At 40.5% G+C, this 20,392-nt stretch overlaps 1 protein-coding gene across 3 annotated transcripts in view; it reads right to left on the bottom strand.

Annotated features, from left to right (window-relative positions):
• atp11b (ATPase phospholipid transporting 11B (putative)) overlaps positions 1-17,585 on the bottom strand; it is a 64,986-nt gene extending 47,401 nt beyond the window's left edge. For all 3 annotated transcript variants that reach the window (XR_007450175.1, XM_049587179.1, XM_049587180.1), the window contains exons 1-8: positions 17,255-17,585; positions 10,110-10,226; positions 8,907-8,996; positions 7,248-7,328; positions 6,724-6,831; positions 5,022-5,150; positions 2,285-2,388; positions 285-332 (exon numbers count right to left, since the gene is read on the bottom strand). Coding sequence is in view for 2 of the 3 variants with exons in the window: in XM_049587179.1 (XP_049443136.1) it covers positions 285-332; positions 2,285-2,388; positions 5,022-5,150; positions 6,724-6,831; positions 7,248-7,328; positions 8,907-8,996; positions 10,110-10,226; positions 17,255-17,281 (704 nt within the window). In the remaining variant the exon portion in view is untranslated. The remainder of the gene's footprint in view (positions 1-284; positions 333-2,284; positions 2,389-5,021; positions 5,151-6,723; positions 6,832-7,247; positions 7,329-8,906; positions 8,997-10,109; positions 10,227-17,254) is intronic.
• Positions 17,586-20,392: the final 2,807 nt, after the last annotated feature.

Below are 20,392 nucleotides of genomic sequence, written 5' to 3'. Positions count from 1 at the left end.
TCAAGCCCACGGTCAGTAATTTTGTAACATTCTGTAACCTCTACTAAAAGCCTTCACACTGCATCAACAACGAGTCACATAGACATTGTGGCATGTTTTATCCTAAATTATTGTTTCATTTGATTTGTCTGATGGTTTGGCCTTGGCACCAGCACACTAATCAGAAGGCCCTGTATCCATTTTAATGGGGGTTTCTGTTTAGCAGTGTCATCAGCTTGTCTAGCAAACATATAATTATGAATTCAATTATTAGAGAAGGAGCAGCTGAATAAATTTGGTCTCACCTGACAATCTCTTCTCCTTGTTGAGTCACCGTAATCCGACCGACAAACCTAAACACCAAAGGCATTTGAGTTGAGTGGTGTCAGAGAGACAGCAACTACGTTCACATGCACACAGGAAAGCAGGCTACTGGAAGAAGTCAGGGGATCTGCACTTCAATAACCTGATTTGTTTTTATATACGTCTGGTCAGTAAGCATATTTCATCCCCGTCCTCTGACATGTTATAAATGTATTAAACTGATGCCTCTAGCGGACTGCATCAGTTTTCTCTGGAGCATTTGGACTAACAGAGCACTTAGATATATGCTTTGGTGTGGACAGCTCGTCTTTAACTGAGAGAATCTGTCTCCAAAAAAAAAAAAAAAAAAAGAGAAAAAAAAAAAGAAAAAAGAACTTCAGCAGAGGAAACATTTTTAGACCTATCACTTTCAATTTCAGCTGGACCTAAATGAAGAATGATTTACATGTATGTAATCATTCCATAAGATATATGGTATAGTGTATGCAATCAGTGTTCTCTACAGAAATCTAACAATGATTATCTTAGGCCCAATCCCATCTCTACCCCTTAAATCTTCCACTTGGTATTGAGTGCCCTTGTTTGCGAGATAACCCTTGATGAGGGAAGTGAGAAATATTAGGGTAGAGATCTTTCCCTAAGAAATGAGACACCACTTCATGCAAATTGGCGTGGCTGACATGCAGGCATACGTCAGGCGTGGTAGCAATACAAGATACCGGTAGTCATTCAGGTTTGAAAATGCCGGCTCCAGCGCTTGTGCTGTGGCATGTGCTATGTTTATTCTTCTCCATCTGATGAATCAACATAGAAGAAATGCTGAAAACAGGAGGCGCCTATGACGTCTTCTAGTTCTGATCGATTTTGTTCAGGTAAGTCGATTTGTTTAAATATTTTGACGCTGTGTTCAACCTAGTTGCTGATGAGTTTACGCTAGTCCAACCATCTGTTGTCAGCCTACATTCAGATTGTACAGTAACAAATTGTTTTCCAAAACTTGCCCAAGTTGTTGACTTTGCAAGGTGTTCTGGGAAATTTCATCTTTCACTTCATTGAAAGTGTGGGTCTGGGCTCCCTTGGAATCTAGGGCGGGTTTTAAGTGTTGGAAACCACTTCCACTACCTCAATTCTATTTTGGGACACCACAAGCCTAAACGTGAATGCACACAACCAAGTGCAAGTGGGTATTTCTAGGAGAAGTGTGGGTATTGGGACAGGCCCTTAATCCTTTTAACCTGATTAAGGAAACCAGGTTTCTGGTCCTAATATTATGTTGAAGAAACTGTTTTTAAACAATACCCATACCTAGTAGCTGACATAGTGTTGTGTGGCTCAGTCCAAACTGCTTTGTTTGTTTCTGATTTACTGAGTCAGGGCTGTGTACTGTATGAATACCAGATATTTTTTTTCAGCTCACTCACAGAGTGGAAAGCTAGTGAGAGATGAGCAGATAATCGCTGAATTTGACAAAAAGTGTATTGGATTAGAATCGCTGACTGCACCTTTAAGTGCATTTAAAGGCAGTGAGTGTCAACCGAGAGAGAGACAGCAACCAACAGAGGGGGAAGGGAGCAAACTGCCACTGAAACAAACTGCTTGATCTAAAAATACACTGATTGATCCTGAAGTAGCCAGCTGAGACAGACCAGAGGAAAAGCAGTTGTTGAAGAGGTGATTAAGCCATCTCACCTCATCATCCATGTAATAACATATCTTACAGGGCATTTCTACCATGTACTATCATGGTGGCTTTTAAAGTGGGATCTAGAGACTTTCAGGGGTCTTTGAAGATCCCAGAAAATTGAGTCAGTAACAAGACTCATCTATATTTATAGTGTTACAGTCATACAATAAAAAAATAAAACAAAACAAAACAAAAAACTAAATGAAAATAAGAAGAACAAAAATCTTCTAAGATAAGGATTTGAAAGGTAGAACCCTCATTTCTAATATGTGCTTAATGACTTCAGATGCAGATTACCTGTACAAGTCCGCTTCCGGTTGTTGACACTCCACCACAGCCTGCAGAGCCTCCAGTTGGGTTACCGACTGACACACTGAGGTCTCCGCCACGGAGTAGTGAGTCTTCAAACAAACAAAACACACAAATACAGTTAAATGCTGATGAAGGAGAAGCATGGTTTAAAATAGAGTGCAGACTTGTGAGAAATGTTAAAGATCTATAACTAGAACAAAAAATCTTTGTGTTTACAAAATAACTGGTTTGATCAGTTGCAGCTGCTCTGCATGGGAGGAGGCTGCACCTCAACTGTTATCCTGGTCATATGGAGGAGAGAGAACATCAGGGTGGAGTGATTGTGATACACAGCAGTACACCTATTCAAGCAAACCCACAACTGGAAAAATCACAGAATGTTTGAATAACACGCAAGAGCAACACTGCAGTGTATCTACTGCAAAATCTGTACTCCTACAGTACCACACTGCAGCAGTGGGATGCACTGAATCCATGAGGTTCCATCAATATATAATCAGCATACTTGAGAAGGTGACATTGTCACCTTCACTTCAATCAAGGGAAACATCCATGAATGCATCCCTATACTGACTCCGTCTGGGCCTAGGGCTGGGCGGTATGGCCTTAAATCAGTGCGGTTGGCCAGGCCACCTCCATCACGTAGCAAGGGAGGTGCATGAGGCAGGCAGGCAGGCAGGCAGGCAGGCAGGCAGGCAGGCCGCTGGGCCCCGCTCTGCCACCGTATCCGGAGTACTGCAGTATGAAGGTAACCACAAAAGCAGTACCGCGGCTCATGTTTACTATGGTAAGTTACCGTCACTGCGAATACCGCCCAGCCCTATTTGGGACCACTGTTAGTTTTCTAACCCTCTGACCTACTTTAACACCCAATATACTCTGACCCTGCCCAAAACGGCTGAGCCCTTTTTTTTCAAACTTGTTATATATTGTATATTTGGTCAAATTAACCTGATCCAATACTGTGGATGCACTTTTGGGCTGGGTTAAGGCATTCCTACATGAGAAAAAAGAGACATGATATGGGCGTGCTACTGCAGTATCACTGGACTACATATGCTGTACTACAGCATACAAACAGCTACAGCTGACAGTAATACATAAGGATATCAAAAGCTGCAAGGATTGTACAGACATATTTCTGGGCCAATGCTAAAAATCCACCATACTGTATAAATTGAAACAGTGGCAGCTGTATCTCATTAGAGCTGCAATTAAGCAACAAAGCCTCTGCAGGGCTGTGAGGGTAGAGGGGAGGAGAGGGGAGAAGAAGACCTTCTAAATGCTAAATCAAGAGGTGCAAAACACTCAAATTATATCATCATATCTAGTCATCTGAAGACTTTTTCAAGCTATGCATATACCTGTCACACACACAAGCTGGCATTACTAATGTGACAGATGCCCAGAGGCCTCCCAACTTAACTCTATTTTCCTGACAAAAGGCAGCAAAAACAAACACACACAAAAAACATTTTAAAATGTCAGAAAAATGCATGCACACAACAAGTTCTTTCATGGGAGGATAATCCACGAAATTCATTGTTAAGGGAAAATATCGGCTACCCAGCTGGCAGTTACTACTCACTGTTGTGGGTGTGTGCTTTTTGCTAACGTTGGCTGCTAAACACGAGGCTATAGCTGCACAGCAGCTCTTGTTCCCTGGTTCGAGTGGTGTGTGCTGTGCAACCATAGACTGTGTGTGCTACTGGCTTAGCTGCTAATGACAGTCTGTAGCCGCAGAGTGGCTCGTTCTTTGGCTCAGAGGGTGTGTGTGTGTGTGTGCTGTGCTACCTTAAACTATGCGCTAACGTTATTGACTGAGCTGCTAACCAGAGTCTGTCACTACACAGCGGCTTGTTCTTCAGCTCGGGGGTAATGTATGTTACTGTGCTACTGGCTTAGCTCCTAACAGGGCGGCAGTAGCTCAGTCCATAGGGACTTGGGTTGGGAACCGGAGGGTCGCCTGTTCAAGTCCCCGTCCGGACCAAAATATGGAGCGTGGACTGGTAGCTGGAGAGGTGCCAGTTCACCTCCTGGGCACTGCCGCTCAGAGTGGGCTGTCATGGGCAGCCCACTCTGACATCTCTCTACTTAGTGCATGTATAGGTCCAGTTTGTGCATCTGTGTGTAATTGACAACAGAGTGAAAAATTGAATTTCCCCTCGGGGAAAAATTGAATTTCCCCTCGGGGATTAATAAAGTATATATAAAAAATATATATAACAAGCGGCTTGGTCTTCATTTTGGCTCCTTCAGCAGACACAACCCCAGCATCTCAGAGCAGAGCATACCACTTATTTTTTCAGGACTTTGAAATCTGAATTCATATATTTGCTGATTTTATTTTTGCTGATAGTTAGTGGCAGTAACAACAGAAATGCTGCAAAAACACAGCTACAAAACATTTTTAAAAAATCTTAGTTTTGTAAATGTGTTATTGTCTAGGAAATGCACTTAACAGGTCTGTCAGGCCCCAAGGACAAAATGTAGACTTTTATTTAATTGAATGTTAACTTTTGTTTGTTTTCATGGTGTGGGGCACCTTAAAGGTGGAGCTGTTGACTTGTGGCTATCTTGTTTACTCAACCAATGGTTGTTTGCAGCACAAATAGTAGCACTAGTAGTCTGTTAAAAGTTTTCACGTCAGAAACTCAGACACGCCATAGATATTCTCACATACACTCCCAAAGACAACACACACGCTTACACACAAACAGACCTTAAGGTTGGTTTCTCCATCGAGGCTGGCTGTGGTGATGTGACAGGTGCCATCTGCACGATCTGATGACAGCAGTGCCAGGTCAGCTGGGAACGTCTCATCTTTAGCTACACGAACAATATCCCCCACCTGGATGGACAGGCAGTAAAACAAACACACACACACACACACCCCAAGGTCAATATTGTTACGTTATACACCAGCATTTATTTGATCTATTTTGAAGGAACCCTTTAATTACATTTTTTGTCAAGGGTGTTGAATTTCATTCTTAGTCTGAATTTAATTTTTGTAGTAATTATTTTTTGGGGTAAATAATCTCATTTTTGTTCAAGGCCAAAGTAGAAACAAAGTTTGTCAACTTAATGTTTAGAAAAGAACAGCATTAACCAAATAATATAAAACATACCCTTTTGGTTTCTGATTTTCTCTCAAAGAACACAGGACAAGTGATTTACAAAGAATGTACACATGCTTTAGCAGACAAAAAAGGAGTTTAATTTCAGTTTAAATTAAGGAAAAAAAAAAAAAAAAAGCAGCAAGTCTCCTGGCTGTAACTAGGTAAAACTCTCAACTTGAGAGGTTCATTAACTGATTCAATTAAGGACACACATCTTTTAGGCAGTGTTGCATTGGCTCCAGACACACTTGTGTCTTTGACAAGCCTGACCTCTGAGGATTTGTGTGCACGACAGTGTTTTGAGTTACAGGCACATTATGGAAGCAGACACCTCATCAGCGACAGGAGAGGTAACATCAAGGCTGTAAATACGCAATTAGCTCAAGAATTGGGTACTATGGTAGTGGTCTTCAGAAAAATGACAGGCTGTAAAGACAAGTAATGCCAAGCAGTCCAATATGGACATGAAACACACTAGTGTAACTGCAAGAAATGCCTCATTCAAGGAACACTGCCATTGCAGGGTTTACTACACATTCATTTATTTGTGGCGGCCTGCCATGATTAAAACATCTGCCACCATGTTTTGATTTTTTATTTTTGGAGCTGGACCATTCATTATGTGTGCTGTTGGGATGTATTTACTGTTCAGTTATTATTTGCTCCAAGCTCTCACAGAACAGAACACACTCTGGGAACAGACGACGTAGCAGAACATCAGCTGCAGTCAAAGTGAAACTTAACCACTTGTTGCGCTAGGTCTAATTTCACCTCTGCAGGAGCTGCTTCTATCATTCATCGATCTGATCTGATCAGATCATCTGATCAATTACCCACCCTGCATTTCAAAACTCCACAGACTGCTGCGGAGGGAAAAAGAGCTCATGAAGAGTTCTGCCTCATACACACACACAGGTCATCAGCCACCACCACACATAGATTCTAATTCTGTGGGAAACACTATATTGTGTTTGTGTTCAACAGCCATGAACACCCCAGTTTCTTGCAGTCCGTACATATGAAACAGAACTCTTTTCATTAACAACAATATCTTATATTATCTGTCTATACAGACTAGCCCTACAGAAACACCATAAGCACCAGGAATTTAACAGCAAGGCTTCAGTTATTTATGGCTGTTGGCTATGAGCTGTGAAAAAGCTACTCAGAGGTACTTCTAAGTACAAGTTTTTTCCCCATTAACAAACATAATGCTTTGCTTAGGTGGAAGTAATTTCATAAAACCAAGTGTAAGGCTTTGACCTAGAATAACTGGTAAAGTTTCTATGTGGTTTTTCTTACCCTGATGTTCTTGGATCTTGTCTGGACCAGACTTCCACTGCGAACCACAAACACTGGAGCACCATTCACCTCGTTGTCCGCCTTGTGTCTCAGCCAATCCTCATAGCCCTAATAAAGAAATCCATTTAATAACCAATTGCATGTAGTAACTGACATTAATATAGTATTATTGATCAACAAGGGCAATACACTACTGGCATGACTAGCCACTGATCTGAAGTGACCAATAACTGTTTCTGGTAATCCAAATGGTATTTATGTCAATGCCAAGTTCATTACTGGTCAGTAAATAAAGCTTTCACAACCAACTAAACATTTTCATATAAGATTGTGATTGATTAACTTACATGAATGGTTAAAGTTTTCTTAATAAATTTGAATTTAACTGTACACTAAGTTGAGACAAGTTGGATATCTTCAGTCAACTACAGTCTAACTTCAATAAAACTGCATGCATGTTATGCATGTTAGTTCCCCATTTTCAGCCCAACAAAGAGGAAGCCATAATGTGCTTGTGTTCTCACCTGTTTTATAGCAGTCACTGTGATCACAAAGAAGAGAGGCAGGCCGCTGGTGACTGGGGAAGTTGGGGTGTCTATCATTAACTGGAAAGACAAACACAGGGGCAGGTTTGCAGAGATTTCAGTGAATTGCAAGTGCAGTGGAAAAAAAGATACCTGAGACACAGCAGAAGTGGGTGTGCCCTGTCAGAGAGACTAGACCAGAAAGACAACAGAGAGAAGTAGTGGCTGATGTGTAAAACAGGAAACCCCTTTAACTTCCCTCAAAGGTTAACTGTCAGTTCAGAATTACACACACACACACACACACACACACACACACACACACACACACACTGAAAACTTCTAAAGAAACATTTTCTCGAGCAGACAGCTTTCCCAACCTCATGTGAATCAATGAAGAGCCATTTGTTTAGCAAGTTTTACACATATTCTCCCCAGAAATACTGTGAGACAAAAAAAAATCAAAGCCAAAGCTTCCTGTTGACATTTTTGCCTTTATTGGACAGTTGATAGTATAGGGAGAGACAGGAAAGGAGTGGAGAAAGGGAGGCAGATATGGACGTGAGCCGGGGACTTTGTGGTCCTATGGTATGTGGTTATATGGTGCCACTCAACCACGAGAACGCGTAACATATTTTTTGCAGAGGAGCTTATGATAGTTTAGAGAAGCACCAAACATGGAAAGACAATCATATGTCTGCTTAGTGTTTCTGTCATTGCTTACTGGATTACATGTTACATTTTGTTGCTTAACATTTAACCAAGAGCGTAGTTGTTGGCTAGAACTGCATCTACTTCCTGGTCCTTGACTTTGAACAGAGAATATGGCAAGAACACATTTTTTCCCACATTCATAGGCTGTAGGATCCACATAAATTGTTAAGAATCTATGAAAGTGAAAACTCTTGCAGGGTAACTACACCCCACATGTAACGCTCCTTTCCAGAGAATTAAAAAAAATCAAGGAGTAGTTAATGACAGCTGTTTTACGCACAATTTATTTTTTGTTTAAATCATATGCAACAAACATTTAACACTCACAAACTCACAAAAACTTTCTTTCAGTATTTACATACATTATATTGAGACCAAGACTATTTTTACTTGGTTTGATAAGAGGAAGTGCAGTGCAAAGAATATAGGAATCAGCTATCTAAAAACAGTCAAACTGGCCATCTAAGAAAACATCATGTTCACAATGTCAAGATGAAAAGAGGCCCTCCATTCAGCGATTTGAGACTAAGCTGACTTCAGCTTCACTGACAAGTTGAGTGGGTGAAAAGAGAGCCTTTTTAGACAGAGTCAAGTTGATTGCTCTGGCTTCACTACACAGGCCCAAATAAATCAGGAGAAGGCTGAAAAATTTGAAAGCCAAATGCTACTTCAGCACAGGCTGACTGATGCACAGTGAAGGCCTAACGCCTTAGGATGGCTGTAAAGACACATATTACTTAATGTGTGGGCGTAATGTTTTAATACAGAGGCAGACCTGTCTCTCTGCTGGTCCCTGGAAGTCGATGAGTCACTCACTCACTCACTCACTCACTCGCGCACGCACAAACAGGCGCACATTTATATTGAGGGCAGGAAACCTGAGGTCGCACTTGACTTGTCACCATCAAAAGAGAATTGAGTGTGTGCATTTGTGAGTGTTATTACCTGCACAAGGAAGATGATGAGAAAATAGAAGTTGGCTATCCTTCTGAACTGCTCAAACAGATTCTTAGGGACAAAATTCCAAATTGTGTACTGAAAGGGAAAGAAAACACAACATTTAAAACAAAGACTAAGAAAAGGTTATTTAAGCAGCTCTTTTACAGCCTAATCAATGCTAGATGGATTTGCATTAGGAACAATTAACTGTATACAAACAAACATATAGGACAGGTGAAACCAGGCTATTAAAAATGAATACCAAGAATTTGTTGTTAAAGGTTACTAAATTTAACTGTTTGGTATATCAGACACAAAAATCACACTTGTCATATAAAAATCAAGGCATCAAATAACTAAAGTAATCATTTTCAGGTCTTCTCTTCAGAGAATTTATTTCACTTTTTTATACTTGTTGCCTTTATCACATTGCATATTGGTAGCTCCAAATAAAATCATTATGTAGCATGGTAGCATCAGTAAATTGTGATTCAAACATAAAAGTCTTATGGTAAGTGGTGAAAGAGTTCACTGAGCTGTGCTGGGCACCGCCCTCTCAAGACAACTGCTGTTTCAGACTGTTGTTTCACTCTTTGGTTTCAATTCATCACTTCCTGTGCATGGTCTAGAAAGAATAGCTAATGGAAGAAAGTTTTTGTTGTCTTGTTGTGTTTCTGCATGCACTTTTAACGACTTGCTTTCACCTTACTAAGGTGAAGTTCATCAGATTAGTGCACTGCACAGAACTAACCTTGTTTATGTATGAGCTGTTTCTGTCTCTTTGAAATGCATGACTTCAAATCTACTTAATTCTGAGCCAGGTGACTTAACCCATCTGTCAATCATTTAATCAGCTGCCTAATGAATGACAGCCATCCCCGCCGGTGGCTGGCAGCAGCCTTTTTGGATTATTATCCTTTTGTCCAGTCAGTCCTTTAACTGACCGACTAATCCCCTCACCAATACGAACGTGGTTTTTTTCTGTCTGAGTCGATCCTGTATTCAAGCCAGTTCCTTTGTAAAAAAAATCATGCTTCTATCACTCAAAAAAAAAGAACAGCATTTTTATCTCCTTTCATGTAGACAATAAGAAAATTATATCATAGTAAAAAAATGACAAACTGCCTCTTTCTAACTGAAGATCATGAAATCCTTTCGTGATAACACCATGGGTTAAATTCCAGCAGTGGTTTAAATAACATTTGGTACCTTGGAGGAAATGATTCTGTTGTCAGCAAAGCGTTGTGGTATGTAGTGGCCATGCTGGGGGAAACGGTTTGCTACATAAACCGTCCTGGTGTCGCTCTGATGAGGGGGGTCAAAGCCCTGAGGGAAGGGAAGATATATGAGGAGAGAGAGGGAGAGGGGTGGGGCAGGAGACAGGGACAAATGGAAAATGTGGAAAAGGAGAGAAAACAGGTTACTTACATTTCAACTCTTAGGACATCCCTTATGGTAGACATTTTCACTTATTTATATAACACTTCTTAGACAAAAATGTACAAGATTTAATGGTGTATTACATATTTGTTTTAGTTTTATATCACTGCAAACCGAATGTTAGAGTTTAGGATTGTTGGTTTGATAAAAAAAAAAAAAAAAAAGCAGTTTGAATATTTTAACCTGGGCTTTGGAAAATTGTGATTTTCTAACCTTTATAGGCAAAATGATTAATCAACAAATATATACATACTGCGATTGTTCCAACATTATTTGCAGTAAATTCAGCCATTTAGTCATTGCCACAAGAAATGCAAAATAAAGTTTATCAAAACATTAACATTTTAAAACACAAATTAATTGCCAGAAAAACACAAGGTGACATTTTGGTAAAAGCAGTTGGCTAGCTGCAGCTAAGAATATCAATTGTGCAAAAAGTGTAATGTCTTAAGCACTGGTAAATATTAAAGAGAGAGTTATTAATATTAGCAGACAATGATAGTTTTTCATCCATTAATCTGCAGACCAAAACAGATAGGCCTATACTTTCTACTATTAATCTTTTTATTTTTTTGCTTAGTTCTGACATCATTGTGTGGTCCTGTCCAGTGTGTCACACTCGTCCCCACAGCTATTCTAAGAAGGTTAAAGCAAGTGCTACAATCATTTGCAAATGTTCTATGACGCAGATCCGACACACATACACACACACCCATACGCACACACAGAGGAATGTATCCGGGCCACGTCACTCACTCCCACACAGATTCACCTCTGTTCAGGGACACATGTAAACTATTACTGCCTTTCTGTTTCACTCTCTCAAGCTCTCCATCTGCTGCTGCTTTAATGTTTATTAAATAATTGCACCACACCTAACACTAAGACTGAACAATGACAGCACAAATGCTAGCCTGTTGCAGTTTTTAAAAAATGATGTGCATTAGGGTCGATGAAGAATTTATCAAAGTTGCATGAAGGTCTTGTCTTTTCGTCTTAATATTGTAGCTGTTACAGCTATTGGAGCTTTATTAGCAGTGCTATTCTTCAATGAAAAAAAAAAGGTTTAATAAACCAGAAACGGACATATTCTGCTGCAATTGGCCAATAGATCAGTTTTGAATATTGCAGAGCCAGGGAGGAATTATACACACGGCAACACCCACAGGGAGCTGTTAAAGGAAGACTGCTACAGGCACTTATTGTGGGTTGTGACCAGCATCGCTCCGATACGTCATCAAGGTAAACAACACAGAGACTCAGCAGGAGAGAAGAATTTGAACCACACCAGTCTAACTAGTGCACCATCTAGTCAGTTATGGCAAACAGCAACATTTCCCAACTCACTGCGAGTACTTGAGTTCTGATAAATTTAGCATTAATAATGAGCACTACTTGCAGTGTTAAATCGGGTTATACAGTAGCCTAAAATTTGCTTAACATTTAATCAGAAGTTATGGGGAATTACAGGTAACTTCTTGTGAAAAAAGCCCACTCATTTTATCAGCTTGAATAATGCCAGTTTACTTCTCTTTGTATCAGTCTCAGAACACAACTTTTTAATACTTTAGAGGAAAGGTCAACTGAGCATGTGAACCATGAAAAACCTTTTAAAGTAACATCCAGCAATCATACAGCTGCACATACAGTACTGTATTCATAGTCTGAAGCTGAACTCTACCACCAAAGATTACTGCTGTAGAAAACGGAAACTGGCCCAATACTACCACTGTTTGTTAACACTGGTTGCGATTAAACATACATTAAGCAAAACCAATACCCTGAATATGAGCCAGCAATGGCAGACACCGACGGGCCAGGAAATGAGTTTTGTAAGCCAGGAGTCGCCATACAGCCAAGCAGTTGTTGGGTCACTGGCATTGATCAACAAGCTATTACATCCCTGCACATAGATTATGGTAATTTTGTACTTCAGGATGGTAAACACATTACTTAATACACCTTTACAGGATTACTGCATAGGATCTTGCTGGTGGTTGCTGCAGGAGGTAATTCTCGTTTCCTTGCTCCACCCAGTTTGTCAGACAGTCTGAGGAGAAGGACGTTCTAACTCACCACCACATCATTCAGTTATCAGCCAAGTTGCTTAATCATTAATATCTTGGCACACAGTAGCTCAAGTTAGCTTTACTGCTGGCTGAGAGCAAACTAAACTGCTGTGTTTAACTGTAACAAAGATGTGGTCTTGTGAAATTAAAGGAAGCACCTCACTCAACAGTTGTGAATGCAATGCAGCTTTAATGTAGTAACTGTAGTCCAATGCTTTAGTGTGCAGCTAATGACATCTCACAGTGTAAATATCCAACTGCTTTAGGAGTGTCCAGCTCATCTTGTTGAGCTAGCAAGTGAACATACAGAAGACTGATTACAGCCAGGGGTCATTCAAAGATTACAGAGCTACAGAACAAGACCAGAGTTGGCTGACATGGCAAAATGTTCTTGGCTAGCATCATATCTGCTACCTTGTCTCCAGTCTCTATCACCACCAGCAAAGATATATGCACAGTTAAGGTGATCCCATCTACACAAAATTACATTCCTCTTCACATGATTTGGATTATAAATGCTGGTGCTGCTGCACAACCACAAATCTGCAACTACTGGAACAGAGAGTGACTATATGTCAAGCTGTGTCTTGTTATTCAATCAAGGATGGCCTGCTGCAAGCATATACACACACTTCACCACCCAGAAGCACTCGAATTGGTCATCTGACATCAATCTGTCAGTCACAACAACAGTAGCACGTGATATCCATCCCGCACAATAAATGATCATGGAAATGTACAACAATCTCACAGCAGGATGATCTTAATAAAAAGACTCACTGAAGTGTTAAATGTTCCTTCTTATTAGGCAGGTAATACCATGCTCCTCTTCAGACAGCATATATTAAATAACAATAGTAGCCCACAATATCTCAGTTAAGCCAAGGAAATGAATCTTACCTGCACATGATGCCAATAAGGAAAATTACATGTTACACACAAAGAGTGCCATGCTGCATTTAGCTTTAAAGGGTAATCTTAAGGAAGAAAAAAATGAAACCACCAAAATAAAGGACATTAAATTGTGAAAAACACATGCAGTGGATTGAGCCTATTGCTGATTCCCAAGACATGCATCCTATCATTTAACTCTCTCAGTCATTGTACATACAGCCAAAACAGCACTAATTCACTTGATTCAGACGTCTTACTGTATAACTGTATACTTTGCTGCACTACAGCAACCAACAGGCCCTAATATTGAAGCTTTCTTGGTTATTACAGCCTCAACAGTTAAACCTAAGAGGGCTATAACTTTTGTATTTGTTTGCATATAAAATATACATGTAGGTTACACTTTTTTTTTTTTAAAACATTCAGATGTTCTTAAACAGCTTGACATATTCAAGGACCAGCAGTCATGATGAGCCAAAAACCTAACCTGATGTACTGAGTGCCAGATTGAGTTATTTGGGACTGCCTCTAGTTGGAATAACAGACTGAATAGACATATCTGAAAACTGCAGAGGGCTGATGTCATAATTGGCTGATGGCTAGGTGTGACTGGCACATAGAAGGGGCACTTAACCGTTTCATTAAGTACACTAATAAGGTGAATCCAAGTTGGAAGCCATTTTCCATTTTTTTATGTCCTCAATTCCATTTATACCAACCACAATAGAGAAGATAGATATAGCAGGTAAAAGATGAGTTAAATAAGGATTTCAAATCTTACAGACCACTATGACCGTGCAAAGAGGCTGATACTAAATATCAGGAAGAAGTCACACATTGTACAACTGAACTTTAAAAGAAAATAATGGGTCTCTTCTTTTTTTTTCTGGCAGTACAGCGTTGACAATAAAAATAAACAACACTGACAGTATAGCAACTATTTCAATGTGGCTTTCTTGTTAAACTCTGCACAGCTGAAATCAGACTTTTTATTCTGTCCCCTGACAGGTAATTACTCCCTGCATACAGCCTACAAGTTCCACAGTGCCTTGGGGGAATCGCTGCCCTGAACAATGGCTGGGCAACAGAACAGAATAATGCATCACCACCAAGACAACGCACTCAGTCGTATCATAGACTACGAGGCATTTAATCAAACGCCTAATCAGAGATGGAAAGAGGGCATTGCATAAAGAGCAAGTAATAACGAGAGCGAGAGCTGCAACACAATGAGAAAGAGCGCATAACAGACTATCAGTAGTCTGATGCGGTAGGTACTGCTTTTGACTGCATTACTGATGACAACAGCTAACAACATGACAACAGGGATGCCAAAAAGATATCTAACAACATGTGGCACAAAATGAAGAGCCTGAAGCAGTGCTACAAATGAAATGGAACTTAATAACTGCATCAAGGGTGACATAGGCTACTTAATTATCAAATGTTTTTCTGTTTTATTCCAGTGGATTAATAGGGCTGCTGCAGTAATATCTATAAATGATCCTGAATGAGCCTGCTGAAGTGTATGACGTTCTGCTCACTCAACAAGCTAAGATGAATAGTATATGTAATATTATAAATACCAGCTGACATTGATCCACATGATTACATGTCTTAGGTTTCTTTTCATTTCACTCGGACATAAAAAATAAAAACCTGCAAAGATTGAAACCTGATTGAGGCAATGCATCAAAGTGAGCGTTTTATAACCACTAGGTTTTTTTCTTGCAACTGCATTACCAAGCAATGACTGTTGACTGAAAACACTTGTCTCTTTGTGCAGTGAAGCAATATCCAAAATTCTACATAAGCTATATCAAGCCTCGCTGTAGAGAAGCTTTACATTTGTGAAGTATGCCTTTGGGAAATCAAACCCAAAACACAAGCTCTAATAATGTGTCACAAAAGTTATGAAGAGGACCACGTGAATTTGGTTGGGGTTTTTTTGCACTAAAACACACATCTCAGATGTCCTGAATATGTTAGTTGACATTTATACCATGTGAGCATGGACCTGGAGCTGTCTGGGTGGTAGAATCAACATAAACGTTTTATGTGTTTGGAAAATAGCCAGTAACAATATATTATCCGTGATTTATAATTTCCCATAGGAAATACTGGAGATGATCAAAAAGTTCACGTCACACTTGCAGAACAGGATGTCAAAGGGTTTTCCCAGTTGCTACCACTGCTTGCCTTGCACTGTAATTATATTGGGTCTTTTATGATGGAAATGCATTACTAGCATAATGTCAGCACTGCTGGTGGAAGATGACTGGCAATAAAAGCCTGTCACGCTGCCGAACTCTACCACCTTCCCTCTCCTCCACCTTTCTCCTTAATGTGGACTGGTGTCACCGGAAAGAAACTGATAAGGAGTACAGGAGGGAATAAACATCACTGCATTACTTCCAAACTGATAGAAAGGTCAGACAAATGTCCCCCGACAAACTTTTTCATTAGGCCAGTTGCATTTTAATTATACTTTTAATTAACTGGGCAGGTCAATTATATGGAATGGGTCAAATGAATGGAGCTATCTCAAATTAGGAGGAGGCCGCCATTCCTATGGAGTCTCTCTGAGGTGTGCTTTAAGGGAGTGAAGAAAACTTAACCTCTAAAAGTGGAAAGAAACATTCATTGTAAAGACTGACAAACTTGCAGCTGAGACAGATTCCCTCTACCAACCCAACCCAACCCAACCCAAAGTACACTATGTTCTCAGAGACTTGGAAGTGGGAGCCCAGAAACACCTTAACATTGATTAAGCTCACTGGCTGTGGTGACATCAACACTTTCAACAATGTGTGACAAAACCCAAAACATGTAGCTACTCATTCATTCATCATTCCTATGTGCATGCCCCCTTCACTAGCTCACACACCCCAACTACTGGTCACACCAGTCTTATTCATACTGTAAGTGTATGCAGATTCTTTTCCAAACGTTGGCAAACAGAAATTACCACAAAAAATCCTACCATGTACCACTGTGTCATTGCAGCATGGCTGAAACACAAATCATTCATCCCTCCAGCATAATCTAAAACTCAATAGATCTTTTATGCCCCTTCTCTGTAGTGGCAACATTAAATCAAAACCAGGCAAGACTCATTTGCTGGGCATGGACCATCATTGTCGTTAACCTGCTCTACATATCCCTTTGCCTATCAAGTTGTCAACACACAGCCATGTTTGTAGGCAAACAACAGGTGATTACAGCAAATACCGGATGCTCTCTAAGCATATCATCATTCAACGTTAACGTTACATTTTAGTTCGTGCATACAAATTCATACGAATAACGTTAAATGAATGAAGAGAAAACTAGGCCGCTCCATGCTTTCATAAATATTAAAATAAGAAAGTCGTAAGTTGGTACTAACATATAACCAGCTGTTAAAGTTGGTTTGATGGCTCTGTTGACACAAATAAATAAGTCACTATGAGAGCAAACGTTAAGAATTAACGCTAACGTTAGATGAAGTGGAGTTAGCAACGGTTTTTAACTTCGTGAAGTTTTACATTGGTAGCCTCCTAGCTAGCGTTGTCTCAATTGTGTTTTTACAGCGGCAAACGTCCACATCTGTGGTTACAAACCAAGCAAACTTCAAGTCAACTCAAAACTACAATTCAAACTCAACCCCGGTCTGCTTCTTGTTTAGGTTATAACTCGCTAGCTTGGTAGCCCACAGTCGGCTAATTATCACTAGCTAACTGGGGAGGTAGCTAACACTACCTACACCTGGCTGTCATTACTGTGAGACACGACAATGTTTTGGACACATCGACAACAGCTAATTAGCTAGGTTAGCCTGCTAAATGTTGTCTAAATAAAGTTTATACAGCTTTCATTAGGCTAAGAACAGTATTAGGCAACTGCTGCCAAGAGCTTACGTTAACGTTAATGAGTGCTAGCGTTATAAGAAAGGCAGGAGAGTAGGTTTACCAGCTGTTGTCGTATCCACCGTAGCATCCTTAACAAATACGTTCGAAGTAGCCAGCACAGTCGCTAGCCCAGCGCTAGCAACTAGCTACTCCAACAAAACCGTCCCGAACCATAAATATTTCCCCCCGCAGGCAGCTCTTCTCGGTCGCATCACGCGACACGTTCATGCAGTGGAACTGTGCAAAATTACAAATCCGGTCCTTCCCATTCCGCGGCGATGTCAGACAAATGATCCCCGGTAAAAGTGACAGACGGCTGGCCACGGAGTCCCAGCGAGCTACACTACATCTCTGCTCTGCCACGATCCGTCTACCCCTGCCAGCACATACAGCTCTGTGCAGACACTGGCTGCTCTCTAGCGGCCTCTCATCGCCCCCTGCTTGCCTGTCTGTCTGCAGTCTCAAATGATAGATAGATAGATAGATAGATAGATAGATAGCCTATGCATTTTAAAGAATTTGCAATTTTTCCACACTGTGCAATGATATTTATAAGCTGTATATCTATATCTTTACTGTAAATATACTACACACGGTGTGTATTTCAGTTATTTAGTTATTATTCTTGTTATATTTTAACCCTTTTCAACACTCAATCACTTATTCTTGCCACTGACTCCTGAATTTCCCCAGTGTGGGATTAAGAGTTACTTATTTTATCTCATCTCATCTCGTCTCACCTTACCTCACCTCACCCCACCCCACCTCACCTCCTCTCCACTCCCCTCACCTCATCTTATCTTAACCTAATAATTTTAATACATGAACACACTCAATATGGTCCCTACAATATAGGTGTGTACACTAAAAGCAATCCTGGATTACTAAATGGACAAAGCAGGCAAATGCCCAAACTCCCAGGTTTACTATTGGTTTGTAGTGATGTAACTACAATTTTGTTTTGTACTATGGAAGTATGTGCTATCAAATTACAAGTGGCACGAATAGGATGTGGCATTTTAACAGGTTGCAGTAGAAGCACAGGTGTGAATAATAAACTTAATAAACACTAAATCCCCTTTTTTCCCCCTGCTTCAGTTTCAGGGCCTGGCTCACTGTCACACTGTCATGACTTGCGCACTTACTGTGCTGAATGGCCCTGAGCATACATCATACACAGATGTACTGTTTATATTGCAGTGATGTTGCTGTTGAATTGCAGTGTGTTGTCTGCATTGCAAACTGCTAATACTGTATACACCAAATAGTGATAATGCAGGACTCTGAGTCATATCTAGATTGCTTACCAGGCACTTTTCAAACTGTTGAAAACTCTTTGACATGAAGCCAATAGAGTGGAGACTTAAAGTGTGATGTGCTTACTCCAAATGTGCTTTAGATCTCTTAAGCCAGAGAGAATGTGTTTCTCATCTCTGGGACAAGTCTTAAAAGACCATGAGCTACAAAAAAAAAAAAAAGATTCTTTTCATATTAATTCATGGCCACTTGCTCATCCAAGTCCCTCTACTTTCTTTGAATCGTTACAGAATTAAAAATTATAACTAGAGATGAGATGTTACTCTTGTAAAGGATATACTTTAGGCAGACAAAGCATGTGTTTGCCTTTTATCCCTGTCTTCTAAACCCCTCAGTGATGGTATCCAGTCCCTCTGTTGTTCCAGACTTTCTCTTGGAAAGCATCTCACATAAAGTGAGGTCATCCTAGTATTAGTGTCTCTGTCAGTAATGAATCCAATCCTGTCCCCTCCCCTCTCGAAGACTTGGCTGCAGTGCATCCCAATCAATGTATGGACAATAAATGATGCCACACAGGGGGAATGAGAAATGCTCAGACTTGAAAATCTAAATAATTCTCCATGTGGCTGAAAACATTAAAGTGATGTTGTTGTGATCAATGGCCAGAGAAATCATGATGATCCTGTGTAATCAGTGTGTTCCAGCAGCTATATTTGGAGCAGAAAGGCTGCAGCTGCCCAGCAGTAAAGTGTTTCTCTCTCTTTCTGGCCTCCTAGAAGAAAAAGCAAAACGTACACATGTATTTGCATGTTTTTGCATCGGTTCCAATACTTTGCTCCTTAAGGTGCTTGTGTGAGTCAACTCATCACCACATAAAACCCCTTCCTACAGGCTGCTCCATCTTGAAAGCCTTTTAAAAAACCGGAAAAAAAAACAGTGAAGCTAAGCCAAACGCCACCAGCACGCATTTATCTCTAGGATTAAGACAGCTTTAGGCCACTCTGTGAGTCAGCAGAGTCAGGCACTGACTGTGCCACAGTGTTTGCAACATCTTGGGTTCAAGTCCCGCTCATCTATCACGTACAATAACCAGTTTCACGTGCTTTTTTATGTTTTTTTTTTTCCTCCTGTATATCCAGCAAAAGCAGAAATGTCACAAACTCATCTTAAAAAGACAGCTATCCTCTGCAAATCCTGCGGGTAATCCGCTATCTGTCTGTGTTTGTATGCAAGCCCTGAGCCCAGCGGTCCTACCCATGTGACTGTCAGGGTAATCTCTATGGTTTCACTTCACTTACATAACGCCACTGCAGCAGCAGCAGCAGCAGCAGCAACATCTGGGAGCTCCCACCTCACAGCTGGATTGGATACAGTATGTGAGAGGTTGGAAGGGATGCGTATGTTGCTGGTGTCGAGAGGAAAACATCGCAGCTCAGAATGTTAAAACTTTTTCAGGGAATGAGAAAATCCTCCTCTGATAACCCTGATAACTTTGAAGTAATCTCCAAGAATTACAAGGTAACAAGGCAGCTGAAAGTAGTGATGTTTTATTTGAACCAGTCTGACCTCCTATACATGTTGTGCTGTCAGAAACAAAAACACCAACTTAACCCCTCTGTATGGAGTTTAATGTAAAATACTCAGCTTTATTATAACAGTTGAGCCATACTCTTGTTTGTACGCTACAGAGCCTCTGCCTTTGGTTTATGCCTTGAAATAATAATTTCATACACTTATAGGCTTCATGAAGCACAAGTGAGATCATGTACTGTGGTCACGCAGAGTTGCTGCCGGTTTAAATGTTGTATGCTTCATGCACATCTTTGTGCCTCAGACAGGAGACTGCTGGTCAGTGATCCATAATGCCCTTGATGTCTGTCATGGAAATGGATGGCAAGGTACCAGATAACGTCTGGCTGCCTTCCCAGCTCTGTATTAAATT

The sequence above is a fragment of the Epinephelus fuscoguttatus genome, linkage group LG10, assembly GCF_011397635.1.
Source record: "Epinephelus fuscoguttatus linkage group LG10, E.fuscoguttatus.final_Chr_v1".
Taxonomy (NCBI): Eukaryota; Metazoa; Chordata; class Actinopteri; order Perciformes; family Serranidae; genus Epinephelus; species Epinephelus fuscoguttatus.
The sequence above is the reverse complement of the archived record's forward strand: the minus strand, read 5'-3'. Positions and strand labels throughout refer to the sequence as shown.